The following is a 26,769-nucleotide window of genomic DNA, read 5'->3' on the forward strand; positions in this document are numbered from 1 at the left end:
ACAAAATAACAAGAATTTTTATTAAAGTTACATTTTACAGTGATGACTCCAATGTTTTTGAACAATAACAATTAGACAAACTGAACATTGCTTTTCCACACTGACCAAAAGCAGAATGGAATTCAGAGACTGGAACAAATTCAGTGAAATTCTTCTATAGTAACCAAAGAATACAAGAAAACATTTGATAAATCTGCTTCACTGTACATAAAACTGACCTATTATTGAGGACTAAATACATTTAATTGGCAGTGCCAAACAGAATAAGAAGGGAATTTCCAAAAGCATATACATGCATAAAATATAGTTTTAAACGTTTATAGCCATTTTGAAAATGAGCCCAGGGTAGTACGCGCAAAAGTAAGCATGGAAGCAATACTGTGCATTCTTGAAAGAGAAATTCCCTGGGATAGATTTAGGCGAATTAACTATTTACATGCGTGCTTTTGAAAATAAAAAAATATGCACATAAATGTACATGTACACATTTACATATGTTCTCAAACAGGCATAAATGTGCACATGATTGCTGTACAAGGATTTGCACATGCTTGCTAGTTTTCAAAGTGGATTTACGCGTGCAAGCCCACTTTGAAATTTATGGTGAAATCCGTGTGTATTTTCTACAAGTGGGCCCTCCGTCCTATGCAAGCTGTTATAAAATTGGACTCCCTGTGTGGAAAGATGAAATTCTTAAAAGGAAACTCTAGCTACAGAATACTGCATAATGTTTCAGAAAGATACATGAGAAAATATTATTCACTCCATACTGTTTATAAATTTTACTTGAAGGTTCTCTTATTTGAAATTATTTAATTTCCAACTACTTGGAAATTAAGAAACATGTTCAAAACAGTGCCACAAATTACATCATACATACTGAATCCAATTGATTCCTGGTGGCTATGATGTTACATGACATTGTACAAAGTATAACCCAATCCAATTGCATTCAGTGTGAAGCCATTTCCAACACACTTCCATATCTTTATTTATTATTTTTATATTCCAACATTTGATCTGAGATTGAATGTTGGTTATAGATACTCTGATTACCAGATTAAGATCTGAGATATCACAGTGGTTTACATTCAGGTACTGTGGGTATTTCTCTATCCCCAGAGGGCTTATAATCTAAGTTTTGTACCTGAGGCAATGGAGGGTAAAGTGACTTGCCCAAGGTCACAGGGAGTGACAGCAGGACCCAAACCCTGGTCTCGTGGGTCATAGCCCACTGCTCTAACCACTAGGCTATTCCTCCTCTCTGGCTGAGTGCATGGGTTCAAGAAAATTGTAAGAGGAGACGCTTAACGATGTTCTATTAAAACTCAAAATCTGGGTAGACAGCCAGCAAGGGAGGGGGTCTAGCAAAGCTTGAGAAATGGTCTAGGGTCTGGCAGCTAAGATTTAATGCTAAAAAATTCAGAGCTATGCATTTAAGCTGCAAAAACCCAAGGGAAAAGTACAGTACTGTGGGTGAAGTTCTTCTAGGTATGAAAGAAGATTGTATCTGATGACCTTAAGGTGGCCAAATAGGTGGATAAAGTGACAGAAAAAGCCAGAAAGATTTTTGGCTGCATAGGGAGGGGTAAGGTCAGCCGAAAAAGGGAAGGGATATTGCCCCTGTATAGGTCCCTGTTGAGACCTCATTTGAGTATTGTGTACCATTCTGGAGGCTGCACCTTCAAAAGGATATAAACCTATTGGAGTCAGTTCAGAGGGTGGCTACTAAAATGATCAGTGGTCTTTGTTCTAAAGCATATGGGGATAGACTTAAAGATCTAAACATGTATACCCTAGAAGAAAGGCAAGATAGAGGAAATATGATAGAGACATTCAACTATCTCAAAGGTTTCCATGCACAGAAGGTGAGCCTCTAGAATGAGAGGTCATGAGATGAGATTGAAAGGGGGTAGAATCAAGAGTAATCTTAGGAAATATTTCTTAACATATATTTGGCAGCTTTGCCTGCATTTCACATTTAAAGAAGTCAATCAATGTAGTTTTCCTGTCATAACCAAACTGTTTATGTAAAGCTCCTGTTAGTGGGTATTATTTCCCTCCCTTCTAGCAGGAACCATACAGAACATTTTATTTGTGTGGGGGAAACAGAGAAATACTGTGGGCAAGTAGCTACTCCCATGTAGGAGAGTGCACATAGTGAGCTCCTGTTATAGATATTCTGCTCACCATCTTAAGTTGTGGATTTTCTGGTTCCTTTTCGGTACCAGCATGCCATGGCTGTCCCCTGATTTTCTGTTGTTTTGAGTCGTAATGCCTATATGGCCCTTTTATTTTGGATATGGGAGTTCCTTTCTACCCTCTTTATCCTTTTTACATTTTTATGAAGACTTTTGGATATTGAGTACCCATTAACTGGGAACTCAGTTACTTTCTATTTTTCTGTTCTAACAGCAATAGAAGAGGTTCTCTTTATCAAAGAGGAATCGGAGATCATTGGGATCTGAGGAGAAGGATGACTTCTCTACGCAAAACACTGCTAAAACATATCATTTCTTTCTTTATAACATTGTCAGAATCTGTCCTTTCCTTTCTGAACACACTCCTAGAACCCTTATCCACTCTCTCATCTCCTCCCGCTTAGACTATTGCAACCTGCTCCTCACAGGTCTTCCGGCAAGCCATCGCTCTCCTCTGCGATCTGTCCTAAATTCAGCTGCATGAATTATCTTTCACCAAAGTCACTACACTCACATAACCCCTCTTCTGAAGTCACTGCATTGGCTCCCTAACCACTCCTGGATACAGTTCAAGCCGCTCTCTCTCTCACCTACAAATGCCTTCACTCTGCAGCCCGTCACTACCTCTCCTCACCCCTCCTTGTGCACTCTGCTCATTGTATAAGTCACTCCTATCTGTGCCCTTCTCCTCTACTGCCAATTCCCGACTCCATACTTTCCACCGGGCTGTGCAGTGTGCTTGGAATGGTCTTCCTGAACTGGTGCGTCATGCTCCCTCTCTTGCCATGTTTAAATCCCATCTAAAGATCCACCTTTTTGAAACCGCTTTTAAATCTTATGCCCGATGGTGTTTTTAGTCTTGTTAGGTAACTTTCTTTTCTTTTTAACCATTGTCTTGCTTTATGAAATACCCCAAATCTTTTGTCCTGTATGTTTGTCTTATTGGATTGTAAACTCTTTGTCTTTTTGCGTGTTTGTACAGCGCTGCGTATGTCATGTAGTGCTATAGAAATGTTAAGTAGTAGTAGTAGTAGTAGCAGCAGTAGTAGTAGTAGACTTAAAACCATCCAGAGGGGAAGAAGGAGAAAGTGGAGAAAGAAGTTGGGAGTGACCCCCAACAGGGCCCATGAACACTGGAGACTTTTGAAAGAAGAAGAGTTACAGCAGTATTGCTCTGATACTGAAAGTGAGAAGAGGAGAATAACTGGTGCTATTCAGATATTGTAAGGAGGCCAAAGAGTATGGAGAGGTAGGCGATAAATGACTGTATATGTGAATAAAACATCTTAAACTGAATTTCATCTTTAATATTTCACCTACATTGGGAGGGAAGCACTAAACTTGCCCTATACCAGTGGGATGAGTGAAACATCAGAATAAAGACTGAATCAATTGGCTTTACCATCTTAAATGTGTGACTTTTCAGTGTCTTGTTTAAGCATTATCACTTGTACCATCTTAAAGTAAATCAACCAGCTGTGAAGATCATTTCGATATTGCACATCTCAGTAAAAGCCCTGTTGGAAACCAAGTCAGCTTCCAGTGTGCTTTTTCCTGTTTACTGACTTGGACACTCGTCACTGCTGTCTGTCATCACTTTGAACAGAGACTTAAGAGTTTGCAATGCTAAGGCCCTTGAAAGCTGTTTTTCCTCGCCCCAGGGAATCCTGGAGTTTGAGACACTTGAACATTATGGCAATATTTGCAGTAAGACATAGCCTTTGGAACCACTACCCGGGACAAACTAGGCCATTAAAACCACCACTTAACAAGCCAACCACAAGTTGGCTAACAGCTGCAGGTACATACTATTAGTCTTCAGAACTATATATTTTTTGGATAACAAATAACTTTGTTTTTTTAACCTTCTGGCTGATCTTAAATTCTCTTACCCCTTTCCCCCTGTCTGGGCCGTATCTGACAAAGGTGGTGATTTATGAGGGATTTGGACAGTCCAGTAAGCGGGGATGTTGTCAGGGATGGGGAGTGGAATACAGTAGAAATGTCAGCAGGCCACTTATTACAGCCTTCTGAAACTGAGATACTTCAAAATGGGAAATGAAGACCTCTGCTACAGATCCAGACAAATTCTGGTCTATGACTATGCAACGCCGACTGGCTTCATTGTACTTCAGAGACAGTCTGCAAGCAACTTTCTCAATGCAGAGAAATGTAGAAGTAACAGATAGTAGCTTGATGTATCCTAGAGACTTTGCTCTAGTAAACAGTTGTTCTGTGGTATTTACTATCATAGAAACAGAAACACAGGACAGATAGTGGAGATCTTGTTATTTTGTTTGTAAGCTACACAGCAATATCAATGATTAATTCCTTTACATATTCTGGAAAACACTTTCTTCAGAGCAATTGAAGTTCAGCCCTCTGGATAATGCTGCTCTATAGAGATGGTTATTTATCCTAATCTGCCTGAATCATCATCTCTGATGTGATTATTTAGCAATACAAAATGACAGGGTGTACATGAGAACAGCTGTGCACACCTAGCTTATTTAGCATGCCTTCCCCATAATGTTAAAGGCAGTGCCGTGGATGCACCAAGAGAGTTGTGCTATAGCATATGACAACAACACACAAAAAATGAATAACAAAGCCAACATGTGCAAGTGAGACAATTGCCTGGCACGAGGAGCCCTTTGTTGGATGGGTTCAGGGCAGAACCCAACCTTTTTACTGCCTGAGAGAACTTGAACAGGTGCCTAAGCCACTCCACTCTTTTGTAAAAGAATATTTTTAGCATCCAGAGTTACTCACCATAAGGCTAGATTGTACCCACGGGTATCACTACAAGAGGAGGAGGGGGAGGGGGAAAACCCAATTGCCCACCTTGGTGCATTGTGAGGAGGTTAAAGGGGGCACATTTTCTGGGCACCGGGGATGTTTTACAGTGGAGCGCAGGTCAGCCTGGTGACTCAGTGCCAGTACTGTGCACTACCATGCAGAAGGTCTCGGGTTTGATTCCTGGTTTAATCTCCGAGTCGGGTCTTCCGCTCCCTGGATTGCTGGGGATGCTGCAGAAGCAGTGCTCACATCCCCGGAAAGGAGGGAGAAGTCGTCATGCTCAATGGAGCCAGGGTCTTTGATTGCAGCACTCCAAAGAAAATCTTGGTGTGCTTCCCCTCGGCTGATTTCTGTCGCTGTAATAGTCAGGCTAGGTACGCTGGCACTAGCATCGATGAAGGGAACTACACTCCATGCCTTCCAACTCCAAGGGGCATTGCTGCGATTTCCCACCTGGAGAGTGTGGCAGGGACATAAGAGAACAAACCCTAGTGGTCTACAAACCACAGCTCCTGGCACGTGACAGGACTGCCAGAGCTTGATGTCCAACAGTCAGCAGCAGAAGCAGAAAAAGTTATATAGTTCAGCCGTCCTTAACAGAGGCCTCCTAAGTACACAGTTCTTGCCAATATGAAATGATTTCAAATAAAGACTCACTAGCACCTTTTACTGGTAATGCAGAATTACTCTTCAGTCCACCTTTAAACAAACCCACAAGAAGGCAAGGATATTGCAGTTCCTCTCACCTCTGCTTTGCTGCATCAAATCAGCAGTAACGGCCGTGCTGTCAAGTTTAAGCAGAAAACTCCACTCAAAATAAATACAAATTCACATCACCAAAGGGGGGAGAGAAATTTAAAAAATATATATTTAACATCATGTGGATTTCACATCACCGATCGAATGTTAATAAATAAGTAATGGCATCAAACGGGTGACGCAGGAATAAAACTTTACCTACTGCATCCATATGCCAGGCAAAAAAAAAAAAATTTTTTTAACAAATTCGTAATTCATCACAAAGTATACAGGATTTACAACAAGAAATGTAATATCCAATTTATTAATGGTGACTACAGACATAGCCTCCTTATACATCAATATCCCTCAGCAAGCAGCATTGCATGTGATTTGGTGGACAACGGAAATGAAGAGCGACCAATGAATATCCACCAGTTTTTTATGCGAGTTGGCTTGCATGCATTTGCCAAACATGTATTTTTTGTTTGAACAATGCTTTTATCTTCAAATAGAAGGTATGGCTCCCAAAGTATCCATCCTTTATGTCAGCTCATTTGTGAGTTGAATTTGACGTAATCATGAAGCTGTATTATTTTTTAATATTGTGATTTTTAAATATGAGGATCGTTTTGAATTTTCAGTCTTCGGACAGCCTACTGACAGGAATACCCTTTTGTACTTTAGCAGCAGCTATCCTCATCAGAAAGAAGAACTGGCCTGTGGGTCATTCCTGCATGTTGAAACGGTTGAGCTTTACTACTATGGGATTTAACAAGCTTTGATTATTGCCCATCAGTTTCTGTAATGGGGATGCCTAACACGGTAATATTAAACATGCCTATAAGCAGGACTTGGAGGGGAGGAGTAGCCTCGTGGTTAGAGCAGCGGGCGACGACCCAGGGAAACCAGCGTTCCAATCCCACTGTCGCTCCTTGTGACCTTGGGCAAGTCACTTTACCTTCTATTGCCTCAGGTACGAAATTAGATTGTAAGCCCTGTGGGGATAGGGAGGTACCTAAATATTATCTACTTTGATGTCCACTTTGAAGTGCTAGAAAGCAGAATATATAAATACATTATATAGTCAGTGAGATTTACTACTTCAATTGACATGTAAACAGGCTGATGGACATTTAACCTGTGTATTGCCTTTTTCGGTTCAGCATATTATTGTCCACTGTTGGCCAGTTTTTCATGTATATCCCATTTTTCAGGCTATTCCCCAAACTCTGCAATGATTTATTGGTAAATTCATACCTTCCTCAAGATGGGAGCTCCACTGTGCAAGCTGACCCTGTTAGTTTTCATGCTTGTGAAAAATGCACTATATGTGCACAGTCTATGGAAGATTCAGTTTTGTTTTTTTAAAAGATGAACACATTGAAATTAAAATATATTGCTCATGTAAAAGTACTCAAGTAGTATATACAGTAGCATGTCCTTGTGAACTACTGTATGTGGGGAAGGCACGTCCCATGTTCCATAAGCATATGATTGAACATAGAAATGCTGGGGAAGGTTTTATAAATCTGCACACACACGTACTTTTGTTCACGCACCAGGCGCGAACAAGAGTACGCGGGATTGTAATAGATACGCGCGTAGCCACGCGTATCCATTAAAATCCAGGGTCGGCGTGCGCAAGGCTGCCCAAAATCGGCAGCCTGCCTCTGTTCCCTCCGAGGCCGCTCCGAAATCGGAGCAGCCTCGGAGGGAACTTTCCTTCCACTCCCCCGCAACTTCCCTTCCCCTACCTAACCCACCCCCCCGGCCCTATCTAAACCCCCCCCTACCTTTGTCAGCAAAGTTACGCCTGCTTCCAGCAGGCGTAACTTTGCGCGTGCCGGGCTGGCTGCCGCGCTCCATGTTCCGGTCCGGGGGCAGGTCCGGAGGCCGCGGCCATGCCCCCGGAATGCCCCCAGGCCGAAACCACGCCCATGGCGCCGCCCCCGAAACGCCGCGTCACTCATGACACCCCCCCGAAATGCTGCGTCACTCCCGGTACGCCCCCGACACGCCCCTCCTTGCAAGCCCCGGGACTTACGCGCGTCCCGGGCCTATGCAAAATAGGCTTGGCGCGCGCAGGAGGGGTTTGGGGTAGGTTTTCAAAGGGGTACGCACGTACCCCTTTGAAAATCTACCCCAGTATCTTTACTCAACACTGGGATGCTCCAATGATAAGCCATTTCATTGAGAAGAATCATGATCACGAGTCGTTGGGATGGAGTGGTTCTCTCGATAAGAGGAAGGGATTTGGACTGCAGCTTGTTAGACTGGAACAACAATGGATTTGGACTGAACATGAAAATTAATTGGTCGGTATTTTAGCTTACTTCCTGTTTTTGAAAGTTTTTTTGCTTGTGCTTTTCAAAATGGAACATTGCACACATTAAATACAAATTATACATCAATCCTCGGTGGAGGAGAGAGAAAGAGGCCCCCAGTGTTTCAGGACCTGAACCGGACTTGCCATAACTTTTGCGCCCAAAGGAACAGCTGAGCCCCGATTGAAGGGGCGGAGTCAATGATGTCACTGTAATTCCCTGGCTTTAAAATCGCCAGGAGTGTGGCGTTTTCACTGGGGAACCTCTGTGGAGGAGAGAGAAAGAGGCCCCCAGTGTTTCAGGACCTGAACCGGACTTGCCATAACTTTTGCGCCCAAAGGAACAGCTGAGCCCCGATTGAAGGGGCGGAGTCAGTGACGTCACTGTAAGTCCCTGGCTTTAAAATCGCCAGGAGTGCGGCGCATTGCCGCCGCCGGCGCGCGCCTAAGCCGCGCGCTCGGAAGGGGCGCATGGCTTTGCCCGGCTTAGCCCGGAGAAGTCTGGAAGCCTGGAAGTCCTGCCGGTAAGTTCCAAACACTGTGTGTGGATTTGAGAGTTAATACTTTCTTTTCTAACCCAAAATGGGAAGGAAGAGAAAGGTCAAAAGCTTCCCAATTTCCCCTATAACACCGAAGGGCCTGATGGACAACCACGTTTTTAGACGTGGTGAGACGCCATTGGGGGATACCTCAGGAGGTCAGTTTTCAGCCTCACTGAGCCCCGGCATGGGACCATCATCCCCTCTTCAGCCTATGCCATTATTACCGGAAGGGTTTCTACATTTGGAATCAGCAAGTCCACCTAAAGGGAGTGACTGTGCAGCTTCTCAAGATGTAGAGACATTGAGTAATTCCAAAGAAGGGCCAAAGGAGCCAATTCAATGGCCCCTTGACCCACCTGAGGATGTATCATTAAAGGATATATGGACAATGATGGCAAAAATGAATGAAAATGTAATCCAAATGAATTCATCACTGTCAGCTATTGTGAATGTTAATAAATTACAAATAGGAGAACAAAAACAGGGTATATCCTGTTTAAGGGAAGAGTTGGTAAAAGTAACATCTAAAGTTAAACTATTGGAGGATACTGGGACAGTACATATAAAAGATAGTCTAGTTCTGCATAGGGAAACGGAAAAACTAGAAAATATGTTAAGATTTAAAAATCTGCGGATTAACAATTTCCCACAGACAAGACTATTATCTCCAATTGAAATGTTTAAGAAATATCAGAGGGATATATTACAATATGAGGATAAAGATCTTCCTTTGGTGTCTAAAATCTTTTATTTTCCAGATAGACCTGGGGAACAGAAAGGGGAAAAAACAGAGACTTCCACTATAGGTGTCTCTACGTTTTTGGAAGAATCAATAGATCTTATTCAAAAAAGGGCCACCCTATTTGTATCCTTTCAATTAGAGTCTGACAAGGATAGGGTGTTTAAAGATTTTTTTAAACACAAAGATCTGAGTTTTTGTGGTCAGAAAATATATGTATTCCCTGATGTCTCTAGAGCAGTGATGGCCAACCTTTTGAGCTCAGTGTGTCAAAATTCATAAAAAACCCGAGCATAACTCGGGTGGTGTGTCACTTCTAGAAAAATCCATAATTTTGTGATATTTGTAGCTCTAATTAATAACAAAGTTATAATTTTAATATATGTACACCTGCTTAGTTACTTTTTTGTTGCTGAATTTCATTGGCTAAATCTTCAATTGAAGGTTTGTATTTCGTACACTTCAAGCCCAAGCAAGAGTTACAAACTTCATCTGTCAGTCTGTTTCTTTTATTAGCTCCCATTCATTTTCACACCACTCCCTCCCCATCCCCCAGGCATGCACACATTCATTCTCACACACACAGACCCCCAGGCAGGCACCCATGCATTCACACACATACACCCCCAGGCAGAGTCCCATTCATTCACATGCACACACTAAAGGCAGACCCCCCTCTCTTTTGCCAGCAACCTTGGAACCTCTCTCATTCCTCTGCTGCCACTGTCACTGCTGCCACATGGCTATTGGGGAGGTGCCGATTGCTGCTACTGGCACTGAAGTCCATTCTGCTGCATCCTCTGTGCAGGCCCTGTGGGCTTCCACTTTCTCCATGCTGATCTCGTACATTGTGAGATCCGTAGAGAAAGTGCTATTCTTGCACATTCCCAAAGATTACATGTGCCAATCACTAAAAAGTAATCTATATTTTTTTTTTCACCTTTGCTGTCTGATCTTAGTTTTCTAATTAGTTGCTCACAGGCTTTTTTTTTTTCCACCTTCCCTTTCTTATTTTTTTTGCCAATTCTTTTTATATTGTCTTTTTTTCTGTTTCTTTTCTCTCCATCTTCTTCCCTCAAACACACAGTCAGGTCCTCACTCTCACATGCATTTCTCTCTCTCTCACACTCACAGGCTCTCACTCTCACATGCTCTCTCATACAATCATTCATACACACAGTCTCTCACTGGCACATGCTGTCTGACTCTCACACACAGGCTCTCTCTCTCTCACATGCTGTCTTGCTCAAGCACATGCTGTCTCTGCAAACATTCAGGTCCTCACTCTCAAACACAATCTCTCAACTCATCTCATACACGCATACACACACACACACCCTCTACAGACCCTCAGCCTCTCTCTCACCTCTGGGCCTCCTCTTCTCGGGTCGCCGCAGGATGGGCTCTGCAGCGGCCCTGATCTTCTCGGGCTGCGGTGGCCCTGCTACCGAGCCTCTTCCTCTTCTCGGGCCGCTGTGACTTGGAATTCGCGGCGGCCTGTAAGCGCAAGCGCTGCTCCTCTTCTGCACGCGCTCATGCTTCACCTCCTTCCTGCCCATGCGGCTCCGGCAACGTTTACTTCCGGGGCCGCACAGGCAGGAAGGAGGAGGAGCATCAGCGCGTTTAAATGCGATCTGTTTCTTCGAGCCGTGGTGACGTGAGCCTCACCACGGCCCTGCCTATCGCTGCGCCGAATGAGCCTCCCTGCGCCCGGGGGCATTTGGGGGGTGGAGGGGTCCGGAGGGTGGGTGGATACTAAAAACCTAATTTTAAAGGGTCGGCGCAGCCGAAAAAAAAAAGGCTCGGCACAGCCGATAAAAAAAAAATAAAATTCCTGATAGTCCATGAAACGCTGCGCGTGTCAGCAAAAACGTCTCCGCGAGTCACCTCTGACACGCGTGTCATAGGTTAGCCATCACTGCTCTAGAGCAACACAGGCTAAAAGAAGACATTTCCTTTCCCTGAAAAGTAAGTTGTTGGCAATTGGTGCCACTTTTTTCCTGAAATATCCAAGTATATGTTATGTTACTTTTCAGGGAAATAGATTTAGTTTTTCTGACCCATTACATTTGGAAACTTTTTTGCAAGATAAAAATATAGAAAGTGGAAATTAGATGGTCATAAGAAAGTAAATGTCCTTCTCTCCTCCTCCAATTATTGATTATATTATTTGTAATTTGAGATATATATGATTTTTTCCCCCAATTATAGGATGTAATTGAGATACTAAGTTTATGTATGGATATATTATGAGTTATTTTACAGTATCAAAATTACTTATGGTGTATTTTTGTTTGAAAATTGCTTTGAATGAAAATTGAATAAAGAAAAAATTGAAAAAAAGAATTATACATCAATGTGGATAAATATATCTTTCATAAAATGATTTTTTAAATGAAAGGTATTCAGTCACATGTCTTTTTCTCAGGTACATGACTGGTTTATTTCATGGTGCTTTTTTGATATGTAAGTTCACTTAAGTAACCATTTTGTTTTCCAGCCACTTGTCTCATGAAAGTCTCCTGAAACTGAGATTTTTTTCTATCGAAACATCGATGTCAGGATGGAAGTCAACAGATATGAGATTTGAGATCACTGGAACTTTGTTCAAGGAGATAACAATTAAGAAAAGTTTTATGATGATATTTTGTTTTAATTCTATATTAATATGAATTGTTTGTTTACTGTTGTACACTGTTCTGGTCAGTCTGGTACTGGGAGAACGGTACATAAAAATTCAAAATAAATGTATGTGGACTTTTTAATATGGATGGCTGATATGTGCTTTTGAGTGATAAGACAAATATTAACACAACTGATATATGGATCTAGGAGAATTTCCACATATTTTAAAAATTTGTTAAAAAAGAATGTTTGCCTGATATAGGGGTAGATTTTTTAACATACGCGCGCACACATGTACGCCCGATTTTATAACTTGCGAGTGCAGGCACGCACAAGTTATAAAATCGGGGGTCGGCGCACGCAAGGGGGTGCACAATTATGCACGCCGAGCCGTCTTCCCCCGATCTCTCCCAGGCTGCTCCAAAATCGGAGCGGCCTCAGAGGGAACGTCCCTACTCCCCCACACCTCCTTCCCTTCCCCTCCTACTTCTGTCATTTTATTATTATTTTATTATTTATTTAGATTTATATTCCGCTTTTCGCACTTTTTTTCAGTGCTTCAAAGTGGATTACATTCAGGTACTGTTTCCTTTTTTTTTTTTTTTAAATCACAAAACTTACTTCAGCCCTGGGGCTTAAGTAAGTTGCTCAAGCCTGCCGACTGCCGGCGCGCGATGCCTGGCACAGCAGCAAATATGGCCGGAAGCTGACCCCGCCCCCGGACCGCCCTGCCCCATCCACACCCCGCCTCCGTTTACAAGCCCCAGGACTTACCCGCGTCGCCGGGCCTTTTTAAAAAAGGTCTGGTGCATTTAACCCTTTTAAATTCCAACCCATATGATTTAATGAATGAACTATATTCCATTTTTCAGACACTTCAAAGCAGATTACATTCAGGTACTGTAGGTATTGCCCTGTCCCAGAGGGCTCACAATCTAAGTTTGTACCTGAGGCAATGGAGGTCTGTGCTGCTACTCCGCTGCACTGAGGCCCATGGCACTTGAACTTCGGGTCGATGCTGTTTCTCCAGCTCGATGGCGTCTACGGCACACAACTGCATCTGCCGATGCCTACAGCATGGAAGGGCTCCTGTCCCCAGCCAGAGCAATCGACAGCATGCATGGCGCGCGATGGCCCTTACGGCGTCGAGGGCAGTCCTGCACCTCAATGGCATTGAGGGAACCCTGGCACCTCGATGGCGTCAAGGGTGACCATGGCATTCGATGGTAGTCCTGGTCCCTGACACGGTCCTGACATCTACTCATCAGTGTGCTGGCATGGGTGTGCACGGGCAACTGTTACCAGACATGGCACCGATGGTACAGCAGCAATGCTGCTTGCCCAGGCTCCTGCTTACCCTCTCTCACAAGAAGACTGCCCTGCCAGCACTGGCAGGAAGGAAGAGAGGCTACGTCGTCCAAGGCTCCTGCCCATAGAGATTAGTTCCCTAGGATGTGGGGAGGATGAACTCTCCCCCACCACAGTGTGTTTCTTGATCCCTTCACTGTTCACACCTCCATCGATGCCAATCAATCGTTGAAACGACATGGACAGGTAGAACTCAGGTGAATCCCCATACTCAGCAGACCATACGGTTCACTCACAGACTGCATTCCATCAGTCCTGTCAGCACCAGACAAAAACACAAAACCAGACAGAGCAAGGAGAGGACAGAGAAATTAAATGGCAGATGCAGTATTTATTTATTAAGGAATAAAATCGGACTCTGCCAGGCTGCACAGCAGACTAACCTGCCATGCAGCTGGCAGAAAGTTGAAAAGAAGAGAAAATAAAATAAAAAATAAAAACTACCGAAAGGAAAAGAAAAACAGCTGCAGCTCCAGAAAAATCACAATAAAAACTGTGAGGAAAGAGCTAAGCTGAATACTACAAAAACAAACAAAAAAAAAAACCAGACTGAGGGGCTCTCTCTAGGGGGCAGGGTGATAACTACATCTGCACATGCTCAGCAGGGCATGTTTGAAAGCTTAGAATCTTTGAGATCAAAGTTCCAGGCCTGGCTCCATCTGATGATGTCACCCATGTGTGAAAACTGACATCTTGTTTGTCCTCGGAGAATAATTACTGCCGGTGCTGAATACAGAGTCTCCAGAGCAAACTGTGGAACAGCTGCTTCTGCTGCCTCTGAGAGCAGATTCCTGAGAATGGAGTCTGGAGCAGCATGGATTGGATTCCCGGAAGTGGAGCCTGGAGCAGGCATATGGCCAGAAGCATAATCTGACTCCCTTCCTGAAAACAGATGCAGGTCCTGGAATTTGGATTCCGGAGCCTCTACGGGGCAGTTTCTGGCTTGGCAAGTACACAATTCTTAGGAGCCAGAACCAACCTCCCCAGTGAGGAAACAGGCACAAGAGCAGGATACACAAATCAAAACCAAAGAGCCACAAAACAAGAGCTTCGACAGAGTACAAGAACAAACAAACAGAACCAAAAGGCCACAAAACTAGATCCAAACAGGCAAAGCAAAAGGCCAACTACAAGACTAGAGGCAGAACAAAAGAGGGCCACGACATGGACTGGATTTGGACACAAGCTGAGGTACTGAACTTTGAGGGATAGTTTTATGTCCTGTGGCAGTGCAAGGGAACATGGACACCAGCAGGTCCTCCAAGCCGTAGGCTCTGGACAACTCAGCAGCAGGGAACATGGCACACTGAGGGCCCCTGCTGGCGGGAGAGGACAAACGTTGAGAGGGAAGCAGAATATCCCCTGATAGTTGCAAATGAAGACTTATTGCTCCAGATCCCAGCCCTAAATTTCTGATTGAGGTGAAGCCCAAAAGAGCAAGAGGAGACTGCCAGGTCTCAAAACAAAAAACAGTAACATATACAATTAACCTGTCAGAAAGCTGCTGCACATTTTATATTGGTGAGACAAATATTTTTTGATTACTATTTAAAATGGTACAACTGCCATATCACTGTATGCACAGGCACTGTATATATTAAGAGACAAAACGTACGTTGCTCAGTCGAGAAATTTCATTAGTTGAACGACACCTGGCGATTCCTAGCAATAGCAGAGAGCCTGCCCACCGACTCAGTCTCAGTTCTGGAGAATTAGGACAATGAGGCTAGAATTGCACGGACGCCACAAACAGAGCACAAATACCTACCTAAAGAATAGATTACAGGAGGAATTTTTTTTGTTTCAAGAAAATAATTGTTAAAAGGTAGCAAGCATACCATCTTCTCCACAAATATATAAAAAGAAAATTGAATATAAAGCAAAACACAACAAAGAATTACTACCTCCCAAACAGGCCAATAAAGTACAGTGCGCTCCAACGGAGCGCACTGTTAACCTGCCCTTGGACGCGCGTTTTCCCTTACCCCTTATTCAGTAAGGGGCGGAAAACGCGCGTCCAACCCGCAGCACCTAATAGGGCCCTCAACATGCAAATGCATGTTGAGGGCCCTATTAGGTATTCCCGCGCGATTCAGTAAGTAAAATGTGCAGCCAAGCCACACATTTTACTTTCAGAAATTAGCAACTTCCCAAAGGTAGGCGCTAATTTCTTCCAGCACCGGGAAAGTGCACAGAAAAGCAGTAAAAACTGCTTTTCTGTACACCCTCCAACTTAATATCATGGCGATATTAAGTCGGAGGTCCCGAAGGGTAAAAAAAGTAAAAAAAAAAAAAATTAAAAAAAAAATTGAAGTCAGCCCACGGCTGTCGGGTTGAAAACCGGACGCTCAATTTTGCCGGCGTCCGGTTTCCGAGCCCGTGGCTGTCAGCAGGCTCGAGAACCGACGCCGGCAAAATTGAGCATCTGCTGTCAAACCGCTGACAGCCGCCATTCCTGTGAAAAAGGAGGCGCTAGGGACGCGGTAGTGTCCCTAGCGCCTTCTTTTTCCCCGTTTCTACCGCCGGGCCTCATTTAAATACTGTATCGCGCGCACATGCGAGTGGCCTGTGCACGCGCCAGGAGAGCGGGCGTTTGCCCGCTCTCCCGCAGACTTTAATGAATCGGCCTGAAAGGAAGCAAAAGACCCAAGAAACAGGTGAGCCAATAACCTGCCAAGTCCATCCAGTATTGTGGCTTTTAACACCAATAAGAGGAAGTATAGAGAAATAGTAGCTTACTTAACTTTTGCCAGATCTTATTGTTTACATGAAAGATTTGTCATTAAATTCTATGAAAAAATCTGAGAACAGACACAAAAGCATCACTTTCAGAAAAAGCATGTATGCTGTATACAAGCCTGCAGGACATCCAATATGGGAATACCATCAATGCAAGGGTGAAATCTGCAAGGTTCCGCTCTCATTTAATCAAGCAGGACTTTCAGCTAATATTTCTCCACAATATGCTTGATGGTGTATGGGTTTAAGACACCATTAGTGTAGCAATAGGAGAAAAAGTTCTGCTTAAAAAAAAGAGAAGGGTCCCAAGCGACCAGTATTACCTGCTTCCCCTCTGGGCAGCTGCGTTGCCGATTGTAGCTTCTTTTTATACCTTTGGTTCTGTGTTAAATTTGTACTGGGAATACTGTAACTCTGCAAACTGGGCCTTTCCTACCTCAGGAGACAGCCACACAATTTGTTGAATCAGAGCATTTTTGTGCATGCTGTGATTTTGCCTTCTGGTTATGGGTATTAGGAATTTTAGAACCAGAGGAGCAAAATTGTACCAATGAACTATGGAAGAGAGACATTTTATTTCTGTTGCTTGCATTGCTGCATATTTGACATGGACTGAACAGAGCCAGTTACAAGAAAGAGCCCGGGTAATGCTGCAAATTTAACACAGCAGAATACTTTCCATAAAGAGGGCAATTTTCAAAGGGATTTCAGTGGGTAAAAATGCATTTTAGCAGTGTAAATCAAGAGTCAGAAAACTGCCCGCCTTGTGGGTGAAAGTTCATGCATCGTTCAGCAGTCCCCCTACTTTTACCCTCATTGTACTGGAGCTGTTGCTGGGATGGGGGTTAATTCGGGGGAAGAAAGCAAGCACAAAATTTGGAATTTTCAAAATTACATGTGTAGTTTTGGTTGGGGAAAAAACATTTTCCAAAAAAAACGCGCAGACTTTTCACAGGAAAAGTCTGCGCGTACTTCTGCTTTGAAAACTGGGGCGAAGACATCAGTTCAAAAGTACCCACGGACTTAGCAGCAATGCAGGCCGCCTGAAAATCCCCATCTTAAACGTTACAGGACGGAAGGCTTTCTTTATCTAGCTATACTACTGAAAACGATTTTTGATTCCCTTCCCTCTCGTTCTCCTAAACACTTGAAAAGATGGCGTAAAGTTGCTTGCGACACCCGGATTCAGCGACTCACGGTAATAACATTACGCTCTCTACCCCAGCACCTAACTACAGAGACCCGAGCACCAGCTAAAGCTGCAGAAACCAAAACAAAACGCCAGAGGGCAACAGTGCTGTGTTAAACAGGGCTCCTGCTCAGCTGTCTCCCAGCAGGCAAAGCAACAACGCCTGCCACCGAATGCATTTCTGCTTTGGTTTTGTATCCAGTTCCTGGATTGCAGCAGCTGATCAGAAGAGGGAAAGAAATGCAAACTAGAAGGCCAAGCTTCCAGCCACTTTCCCAGCTGCCCTGACCGGTCTGAAAATGCACCACTTCATCCGGCTGGCTGCAAAAACACGTGTGGGACTCACAACATGCGTGCTTTAAGCAGTATTAAAAAGGGGCACCCCCGGGGGGATGGGGAAAATACACCTGAAGAATCACATTTTCAAATCAGCAAGCATAAACCCCCCCTCCCCCAACCAACTCCCTTTTTTCCCCCGCACACAGGAAAAGTGTTAGAAGTCACAAATTCGAGTTACAATGGAACATCGGGAAGAGAAAACATTCTGGGGCCCATGCAATATCACACACGTAAAAACTTGTGTCCAAACCGGACCGCCGTTTCTTCAACGCGGGCACATCCACCTCTCCTGGCCGCGCGATGCAATATTATAATGAGCTGCCACACTAAAAAGGACGCGCTAGGGATAAATTGCGTGTCCCTAGCCCTCAAAAGCATCGGGCACCCAGGAGACGTGGCTGTTGCTTGGGTTTGGAAAGCGGACGCTCAAGACGAGTGTCTGTTTTATCCCGCCGCAGACAAATTACTGGCAACATAGAAACAGCCAGGAGGGAGCATGTATATTATGTAAGTAGATTGTGCGCACCCCAAATTTGTTTTTTCATCAAGCCTTTCATTTTCAAATAATTTTTAGTCATCGCCAGGAGCAGATATTAATATCATGACGATACTAAGTAGGAGGAACCACAGAAAAGCAGTCAGTTTTGTTTTTCAGTTGATCCCTCGATGCGTGACAAGACTTTACGCCAGCTTCAGAGCTGGTGTTAAATTTGCCATGTTAAAAAATGCATGTTGGGTGCACAGCAATTTTTTGCATCGGGGGTAATAGCTAATAGCCTCATCTACATGACACTTACACATGATGAGCATCATTAGCTATGCATTTGTTGGGACGCGCGTTTTGGATGCACTATCCCCATAGTGCATCGGGTGCAAGTCTAGCGCTTCCAAAATGCACATCCAACTGCAGGTTAACCTGTGCACTAGGTTGAGCGCACTTTATTGCATCGACCTCTCTGAATCTTAATGCCACCAAAATTAGGGTTCATGGCGCAGTCCTACTCACAGTTTATTAGCGTCGAGAAAGAGTTCTGTCGGGGGAGGTGCCTTTCTCAGAGCCCAGTACCATTGGCTTGGGTCTACACTAAACAACAGTATGAAAACTTTCTGTATCTGTTCAATGGTCTTATGATCTGCAGAAAGAATGGAGTAAGAAAAAAATGTGCGCTGTATTTCAGAGCACACGTTCTTAATGTGCTCGCTAAAAAGTAGTTAAGTCCTGGTGCAGTAAATTAATAGTATGCAAATTCATCAGAAGTTTACAAACAGAACAAAGAAACACAAAAGTTTACAAACAGAACAAAGAAACACAAAACAAAAAGAAACACAAAAGAAATGAATAGCATGCACAAACCATGCTTAATGCTTTCAAACCATGGGTTTATGAACACAATGTGTTATAAGAGCACAACCATGGACTGAGTGTGTTATGTGTAAAAAATGATTTCTGTGCATAAAAAGTGCACTCCTAGAAGCTGCATGCAGAAAACATGAGTTCAGAGCCCAAGTTACGCGTCTAAAAGTTATTGAGCCGAAAGCAAAAACTCTGAACTCATAGGTTGAGTGCACAAAACCCCACCTAAATCCTGTTTTCTGTGTGGAAATGCCGAGTACAGGACCCTGGTGCCACGAACTCCAGGGTCAGCCCTATAGACTTACACTACCTCACCTCTAATCAGGAGTTACATTTCCAGCACTAAGAAAACCTCTCTGCGCTGGGGAGTAAAAGCCAATGCCTTGATTAAGATGGGATCTGCGCCAATCTGTGCAAACATTTTCATTCGGGGGTCACCTTGCACGTTACACCAGGGGTGAATAGTCTAAGCACAGAAACTGGCGCAGAACCACAGGCCAACATGCGCCCCTTATTACAATGAATCATGAGTAATTTTGGTGGAAGCTTTGCCACTAGGTAATCGATCTATAGAGCGTTGTTCAGACCCCCCATGCCTATGTGAGAGTAACCAGACCTGCTCACGTGTTCCAGCCAACTGCAATTGCGCTGTGATTCTAACGCCACGTATTTAACACGAGAACTGTAAAATGTTATTTTTATTGCACATCAGAGATTTCAAAGGCAAGAACATTAGGCTGAGGAATTTTTCTTTCTTAGTTAGGGAGAACAAGAAAAAGATCCTCAACCCCTAAGGCTTGCCCCAGAGTGGCAAGGCATGGAGAGGACCTGCTGTAAAACAGCTGACGTTCATAACAGCAGATTCACTTTACAGAGGAAACATCAACATCGCTATAGCAGCCAAGAGAAGTCCTCAGCAAAGGAGAACTCCTCCCAGCTGGAATGTGGGAGTACACCAGAATCCTTTCCAGCCCCACTGAACAAACTGAATGCCAATTCTCACCTTGGTCTAAAGGAAGAAACGTGCAGAAACTCCTCAGTTCTGGACTCGTAAGAAAAACACATCCTCAGCTGCAAACCAAAGATTTGTGATAGAGAACGTGTCTTTGGGACTAATTCATTTTATAATGAACTAATGTAAAGGTCTATTACAACCGACAGGGGCAAAACAGCATACGTGCCCCCAGGCCACGCCTCTTCTCCACCACATAAGAGGCAATGCATGCATTTATCGTAGGGGCAAAAGCAATAGCAGGTGCACTTTTCCCTGCAGAGGCGCTGAATGGTGTTCAGAAGCGGCATGTGCACGGGCCCACCCGCGGGAATCACGGAGAAAGCCGACTGCATTTCAATTGTATTCCTTAATTACGAGTCCTAAGGGAGAGTTTTGGGTGGGATAACAAAAGTATGCGCAAACAAACCAAAATCAATGCAAAGGCAGTACAAACCTGCTTTTGTTTTTAGTGCAATAGAGAGACCAAAACCCAAGCCTGGCAAATTGTATATATCTAACTATCTGTATATAGAGATAAAATGTATATATGTGTGTGCGCATGAATGGGGAGAGAGAGAGATGACTATCAAACTTATCTAAGCCTTTTTCCCATAGACACAAAATAGGGCAAACCCAATTGTACACCTAGCCCTGTATTTGTTAAAACAAGAAAAGCAATTAAGCAGCATTAAGATTTCCCTCCTTTTCCACCCAAGTTAAGCCAGCAGGTGCTGATCATCAACGTGACACCTTGCTGCTGTAGAAAATCTTCCTCTGTCTCCAGGACATCTATCCACCCAGTGAATTATGTGCGGAAGACTGTAAGAGCCAACAAGAGGAGCCTGGGCATTGTGGCATTCAGTCCGAGCTATGGGAAAACATTAAGCATTGTTTGAGGTCAGTTTATTTACTCACTTGCCCTCATCATCAGGTTCCGCTGGTTGGCTAAGCTACAAGATAAGACGTGCAGTGGTGGGGAAGGAAAGCCCGAGGAGTCCGCGACGATCTAACCAGTCGCCTCGGTGGACACGTCTTATTTAAGTGCAAGTTATACAAGGTGGTTTTTTTTTTCCCTCTATCAAACCAGCTAATTCCAACACCCATATAACAGCTTACTCACACCAGAAAACCAACCCTCATGCACCGCCAACAGCAAACACAGACTGTGTGTTTAGTGTACAAACATTGAAAGCTGCCCTACTTGTTATTCTGGGAGTCTGCTTTCACAATATGAGGTTATATTTACTATGTAGTTTTATTGCAAATTTGAAACAATCTTAAATGGTGGCACTGGATGCAGCCCCAAATGGCTGCCAATACATTACACTACCTAGTGAAAAGTGCCTGGCATTGATCGGGTAGTCTGGTGTCTCTTGTATGCTTGTGTGTTTTTCTGTGTTTGGGGGGGGGGGGGGCTGTGTTTTATGTGTGTTTGTGTGTCAGGGTTGGGTGGCTGTGCCTGTGCGTGTATTTGTGTCTGCTTGAATCAGTGTGTATGTCTCTGCCCGTGCGTGCGTACACATATATGTGAGCCTGGGCACACTTTTTCAAGCTTGTGTGAGGTTGTGTGCATGTGTATGCCTGCCCATCCCTGTATGGTAGCATGAGAGAGAAGGCTTCACAGACACAGCGTATTAGTGAACATGACCTGGCATTGCTTAGGTTGGCTGATTAATGACAGCCTTTGTGTATGTGTGTGTGTGTACGTGTGTTTGTAGGAGCTTCTGTGTGTGTATGTTTGCGACTACTTTGCAGACAGAGCATATTGTCTTTGCATATTGCACCTTCCATTGTTTCAGGCGCCATCTGGTGGCCAGATAGATATGGCAGTGAGACCAACCAACCGATTGATATATGCCTTGTAGATAGATACTCTACCACTAATCAAACCAAGACAGAACTCAGAGCTAACATAGTTATCAATGAGGACAGAAGTTTGGCTGAAGTTCGGCAGAAATAAGAACTCTGAAGGCATCCACGACCTTCCCCCACCAGGCTTGGGAGGGATGCTGCCTCTTCCCCCTACTGGCATCAGCGGAGCTGCAGTCTCGGCTGCCAGGGCTAGGTGAGTCCTTGCTCCTCCTCTCCTGCTGGGCCTGGGTAGGCCACTGCATCCTCCCCTACTGGGCTTGTATTGAGCAGCAGTCCCTTCTGCCTGGGCCAGGTGAGTTGCGGCTTCCTCCTTCACTGGGCCCTGGGAGGGATCCTTCTTCCTCTCCTGCCAACCTCAACTTGAGCCATGGCCTCATGACTCCACCACCAGGCTCAGGAAGAACATGGCCGCCTCTTCCCCTTCCCAGGTAATGTCCTCCCCTCCATCAGTCTAGTTTGTGATTATATGACAAGGTAGGTTTTGGAAACAATCTTTAAAAAAAAAAAAAAAAAAAAAACAGTCCTAAATTAAGGTTAAAATGTTATATTGTGTGAGAAATTATTTTCATCCTTGCAGGGACACATCAACCTGCCACAACAGAACTGCTCTACCTTACATTGCACACAGTCCTGAGTCTGTAGCCATCCCGCCCTTATACTGAATTTGGCCTCCTAAAATCATTATTCCAGGAAGGGATGTATATGCAAAAGAAATAAGGAAGAGCTGTGTACTATTTCTTTTTCAGCGTCAGTCCAAGTGCTCCATGACCCACTACATAATTCTTCCTATCGAGAGCAAGAAAAAAGGGAAGGAGAAAGCCAACGCCAACCAAAATTTGACAGAGGTGAGCTGAAAGGCATCGGGGTGGATATCGAGGAGTATTACATGAGATTAATTCACACTCACAGAGCTGATGCCGGCCCTCCTGGTTCTTCAGTTTCAGCTGGATCCCATGGGCAGGAAGCACATAGCACTTAGCCCCCAAGATTCAGCCCAGCGGGGAGCTAAACACTGCCGGGGAGGGAAGGAAATGTTCCTGGAAATGCCGCAGAGGCAGCAAGTGAGTGTATTACAGGCTGGGCACTAAAACATGACCGCCCCCTCGCTGGCTATGGGGAAATGCTGCTTTTCAGAACAATACCCTTTTATTCATATGCTCAGGATAGCTGGCACAGAGCAAACAATTGTTCTCAAGCTGTGGCATGTCAAATAATTAAAGAAAAAAAAACAGCTGTATGGAAGGGAATACTTGGCACTCAAACACACAGAGGGCTTTCTGCATTATTTGCCTTAGTTCCTTTCCAAATCTTCACATGAAAGTTCCAAAAAACCTTTCCTGATGACATTTGTATTTTTCTGAGATAGCAAAGGGTGGCAAATGAAGCTTTTAGTTGTCCAAATCTTTACATTTTCCTTATTAGAAGTATTTTAAGGTTTAAACCTGATCAGCTGATGATACATCTGAGAGATCTTTAAAATACTTCTAACAAATAAAATGTAAAGATTTGCACAACTAAAAGCTTCATTTGCCCTTCCTTGCAGTTTTTGGGAACCTTTCGAGTTGGGCTCTCACCTTTCTTTTGGTTTTGTTTTTATTTTTCTGAGATGCCATTTCCTCAGTTCTTTCAAGCTGAGATAAACGTATGCAGTTCACAAAGAGAATCTGTAATAAGTGTCTGTGGCCAGGACCGTCACTGGGTGCTCTGAGCAGTCAGGGGTGGAGGGGGGGTCCTTCTCCAAAGCCGCAGCTGGTCAGCTTGTCCCTGTCCAAACCTGCGGCCCCGTGGGAGCCGTCGTCACGTGAGACTTTACTTCCACCGCTGTAGTGGTACCCCTGCCCCTCACCTGGCATGCAGAGCAGATGCCCTGCGAACCTGCCCGACTCTGACTATTTTGAAATCAATGTCCTCATTTATATCAAGTAGGGATGTGCAGCCTCCAATTTTTTGCTTCGGGGGTTATATTTTTTTATGGGTTTTTTTTGTTTGTTTAATGTTTTTTTTTTCGGGTTGGTTCGTGTGCCACATGAAAAGAAAAAAATTAAACATGAGAGAGAAAAAAAAGAACCTATTTTAAAAATTGGGTCTCAGGCAACACTGAGAAAACCCTCCCACCAGCAAAACATGAACTCGGGGCCGGGGCCTGAGCCTCCCTTGGACCCTTCTGACCCCCCCCCCCCCCTCCCTCACAGCCTCAAAACTATTCAGTCCCAAAGCCTTCACAGGCCCTGCCATTTAAATATACTGGAGTTGGGGAGCTCCCTGCCTGGTCCCCATTTAACCCCTTCCTGGGTCCTGAGTGAAAACGAACAGGAGCCATGCTCGCTCGCTCCTACCCAGGTGCCCGGTTCTTTAAAAAGGGCGCCATCTGCATAGAGGCTGGTGCCGAAGTGACTTCAGTGCCCCTTTGGAGCAGCCAATACCATTATGATGTCTGTGAGAGGCACCCCCCCCCCCTCCCTTTTTCTTTTTTTTTTTTTTTAAATGCCATGAATACAAAAATGCCTAAACATTTTTGGATATATTCATAGGTGGCCATTTTTGGTTTCTTTCATCTTTCTGCCTTTTGCTCTCACCTTATTCACCTGTTGGCCCTCCTTGAGATCAGCATCTCACTCTTGTTTCGTTCTTAGAATTTCACCTCCTACATTGCACCGCCCCCCTTGGGATTTTGTAGCCCAAATGCATGGCTCTGCACTTTTTAGCATTCAATAAATCTTAACTGCCAGACTCTAGACTATTCCTCAAGGTCTGTTAGACCCCCCTCCTATTTTCCACACCTTCCTGGCTGCCTACCCTGTTGCAGGTTTTAGTATCATCTGCAAAAGTGCAAATTATGCCTTCACTTCTTGGACTGCATTCTGAAAGTGGTTGATTACAGTCACTAGTTCCTATCACAATGGAGAAACTTAAAAATCCTATTCACAATCTGCCATGCCACCAACAATCTGCCTGTGGTCCATCCTGAACAGTGAAGGGTGCAGGATACAAATCCTTTTAAATAACTACCATAACGAAAAGAAAAGGAGAGCCAGGAGCTTCTTGCATAAATTCAAAATGTTTTAATAAAGGGTTTCTCTTAAACATAATAAATGTTGTCTAACCCAGATTTGTGAAATAAATACATTTTGATTTACTGTCCCAGCACTAGTGGTCACCTCTCTGCCTTCCAACAGCTTTGTTCCCATTCACAGGTAGGAGTGAGGCAAAGGGCAGGGTTAGCCCCTCACCCCAGGCAACGTTTCCCCCAAACAACAAGGATGTACAAGTTTGAAACATCAGAGGCCCAGGATGCAGGAGCTCACAGACGTCTGCCATGAGACGTACTCCCCGAAAGCCATGCATCAAAAATCACGTACATTTCAGCTCCATCGTAATTTCCATTATAATTTAATCCATACTTATTACATTTGGTAACTGAAGAAAGGCAGCTTTAGGAATTATTTTCTCTGAGATAGCTTTGGTGTTAAATATATTAGGGAGTCTCCACTACACCTCCTACACACAATTATATGTCTCAAAAGCTGCTTTTTTTTTTCCACAGGATGCTCTTGACTAATGGATGTTCTTGTAAATTAGACTAAAATGTTTCTTAATTTATGTTTTATTTGCAATATAACAATTTCATTTTCCTTTTAACAAAAGGTTCAGCAGTAAACCAACATTATGGTAAAAGATACCATGTTTAGCAATCCATAGGCAACTCCCACATAAGTATTAACCAGGGCAGTCAACAGACTAGACCTTAGCACACACATTCTGAAAGAAACCGGGCATGTCAGACACCCACCATTGTGCAGAAACTGAAAAGGCTTTCTGGTATCACACTGCATAAAAACAGTATTACATTGTTTCCTTTCCTTTCCAATCAAAGCATATTTCTCATATATTCATGATATAAAAAAAAAAAAAATACAGAGCACATGCACACTTTCCCTGGTACATTTCATAGAGCAACAAACAGGAAAGCGGTTGATTTTCAACGCTTGGGATAATGTATTTTGACTATTATGTTTTCTGAAGGTAAAATAATTTAACCAAATGAAAATCCGTCTTGCTGGTGTTCATGTAAGCTAACCAGTGAGGGAGACTTCCTGTGCTTCTGCTGACAGACGTGTGTGACGTATGTCAGAAAGAAACTGAAGCAGGCAAACCTTCGGCCTGCTTCCCATGTCCAATTTATCAAAATTTTCCCTGGCGAATATCTGACCAAGTTCTGCGTGGCTTCACCCATTCGCAGGAATCCTAATTGAATTCAACAGCTCTAATAAATTTGAAATGTATATTTTGTGCTACAAAACATGTCCACTCAGGTGGGGCACATAAAATGTGAGAGGGTCTGGTACCTGCATGTACACGGTGGCCGTATGGGGTATATTTTATATTATGTCATAGAACAACCTGGTAAAGCAAAACTTAGTTTACTAATTGTTGTAAGTAAATGATATGACATCAGCAAAGAAACAATATCACAATGATATCAATACAAGCACACAGCACAGTAGGCATTATGTAGATTAATTAAGTAAATAAGATTGCAATCATAAGATTAAAGAAAAAGTATTATACAAAGAATACTCTTCTCCTAGGTCCTTCCTGCTATGGAATTGTGTATTCTCGAAAACAAAGGACTGCATGACGCCGGGAACCCCATGTTATTCGCTCTCTTGTTCGTGGCTCATTCAACGACTCACTGTTGCACCCAGCTGTATATATTCTTTCTGACTTTAGTTCAGGGTCTGCAAGTTAGATGTTTCAATTTGTACCCATAGCTCCGACATTAGCCAGGCCTTCTGTAACTTGTTAAATTATGACCAATTAAGTCTCACAGTTTCAATGAGGTTAATGGCACAGCATTGGCTTTTAAGGAGTATCCTGTACCAGACTCTTTCAAGGGTGTTATCTCTTAAGAAAATACTTATTAGAGAAACCAGTAACCAGATG

At 43.7% G+C, this 26,769-nt stretch overlaps 1 protein-coding gene across 2 annotated transcripts in view; it reads right to left on the reverse strand.

Moving 5' to 3' along the window:
* Positions 1–26,769, reverse strand: part of TNFAIP8 (TNF alpha induced protein 8) — a 251,615-nt gene that overhangs the window by 104,827 nt on the left and 120,019 nt on the right. Inside the window, exon 1 of one of the 2 annotated variants that reach the window (XM_029570921.1) lies at positions 20,869–20,967. The exons of the other annotated variant lie outside the window; for it this stretch is intronic. Within the exon in view, the coding sequence (XP_029426781.1) occupies positions 20,869–20,881 (13 nt within the window). The 5' untranslated portion in view covers positions 20,882–20,967. Of the gene's footprint in view, positions 1–20,868; positions 20,968–26,769 lie in introns of those variants that run through there. 2 annotated transcript variants of the gene reach the window in all.

Source organism: Rhinatrema bivittatum, chromosome 1 (assembly GCF_901001135.1).
Source record: "Rhinatrema bivittatum chromosome 1, aRhiBiv1.1, whole genome shotgun sequence".
In the NCBI taxonomy this organism is placed as follows: domain Eukaryota; kingdom Metazoa; phylum Chordata; class Amphibia; order Gymnophiona; family Rhinatrematidae; genus Rhinatrema; species Rhinatrema bivittatum.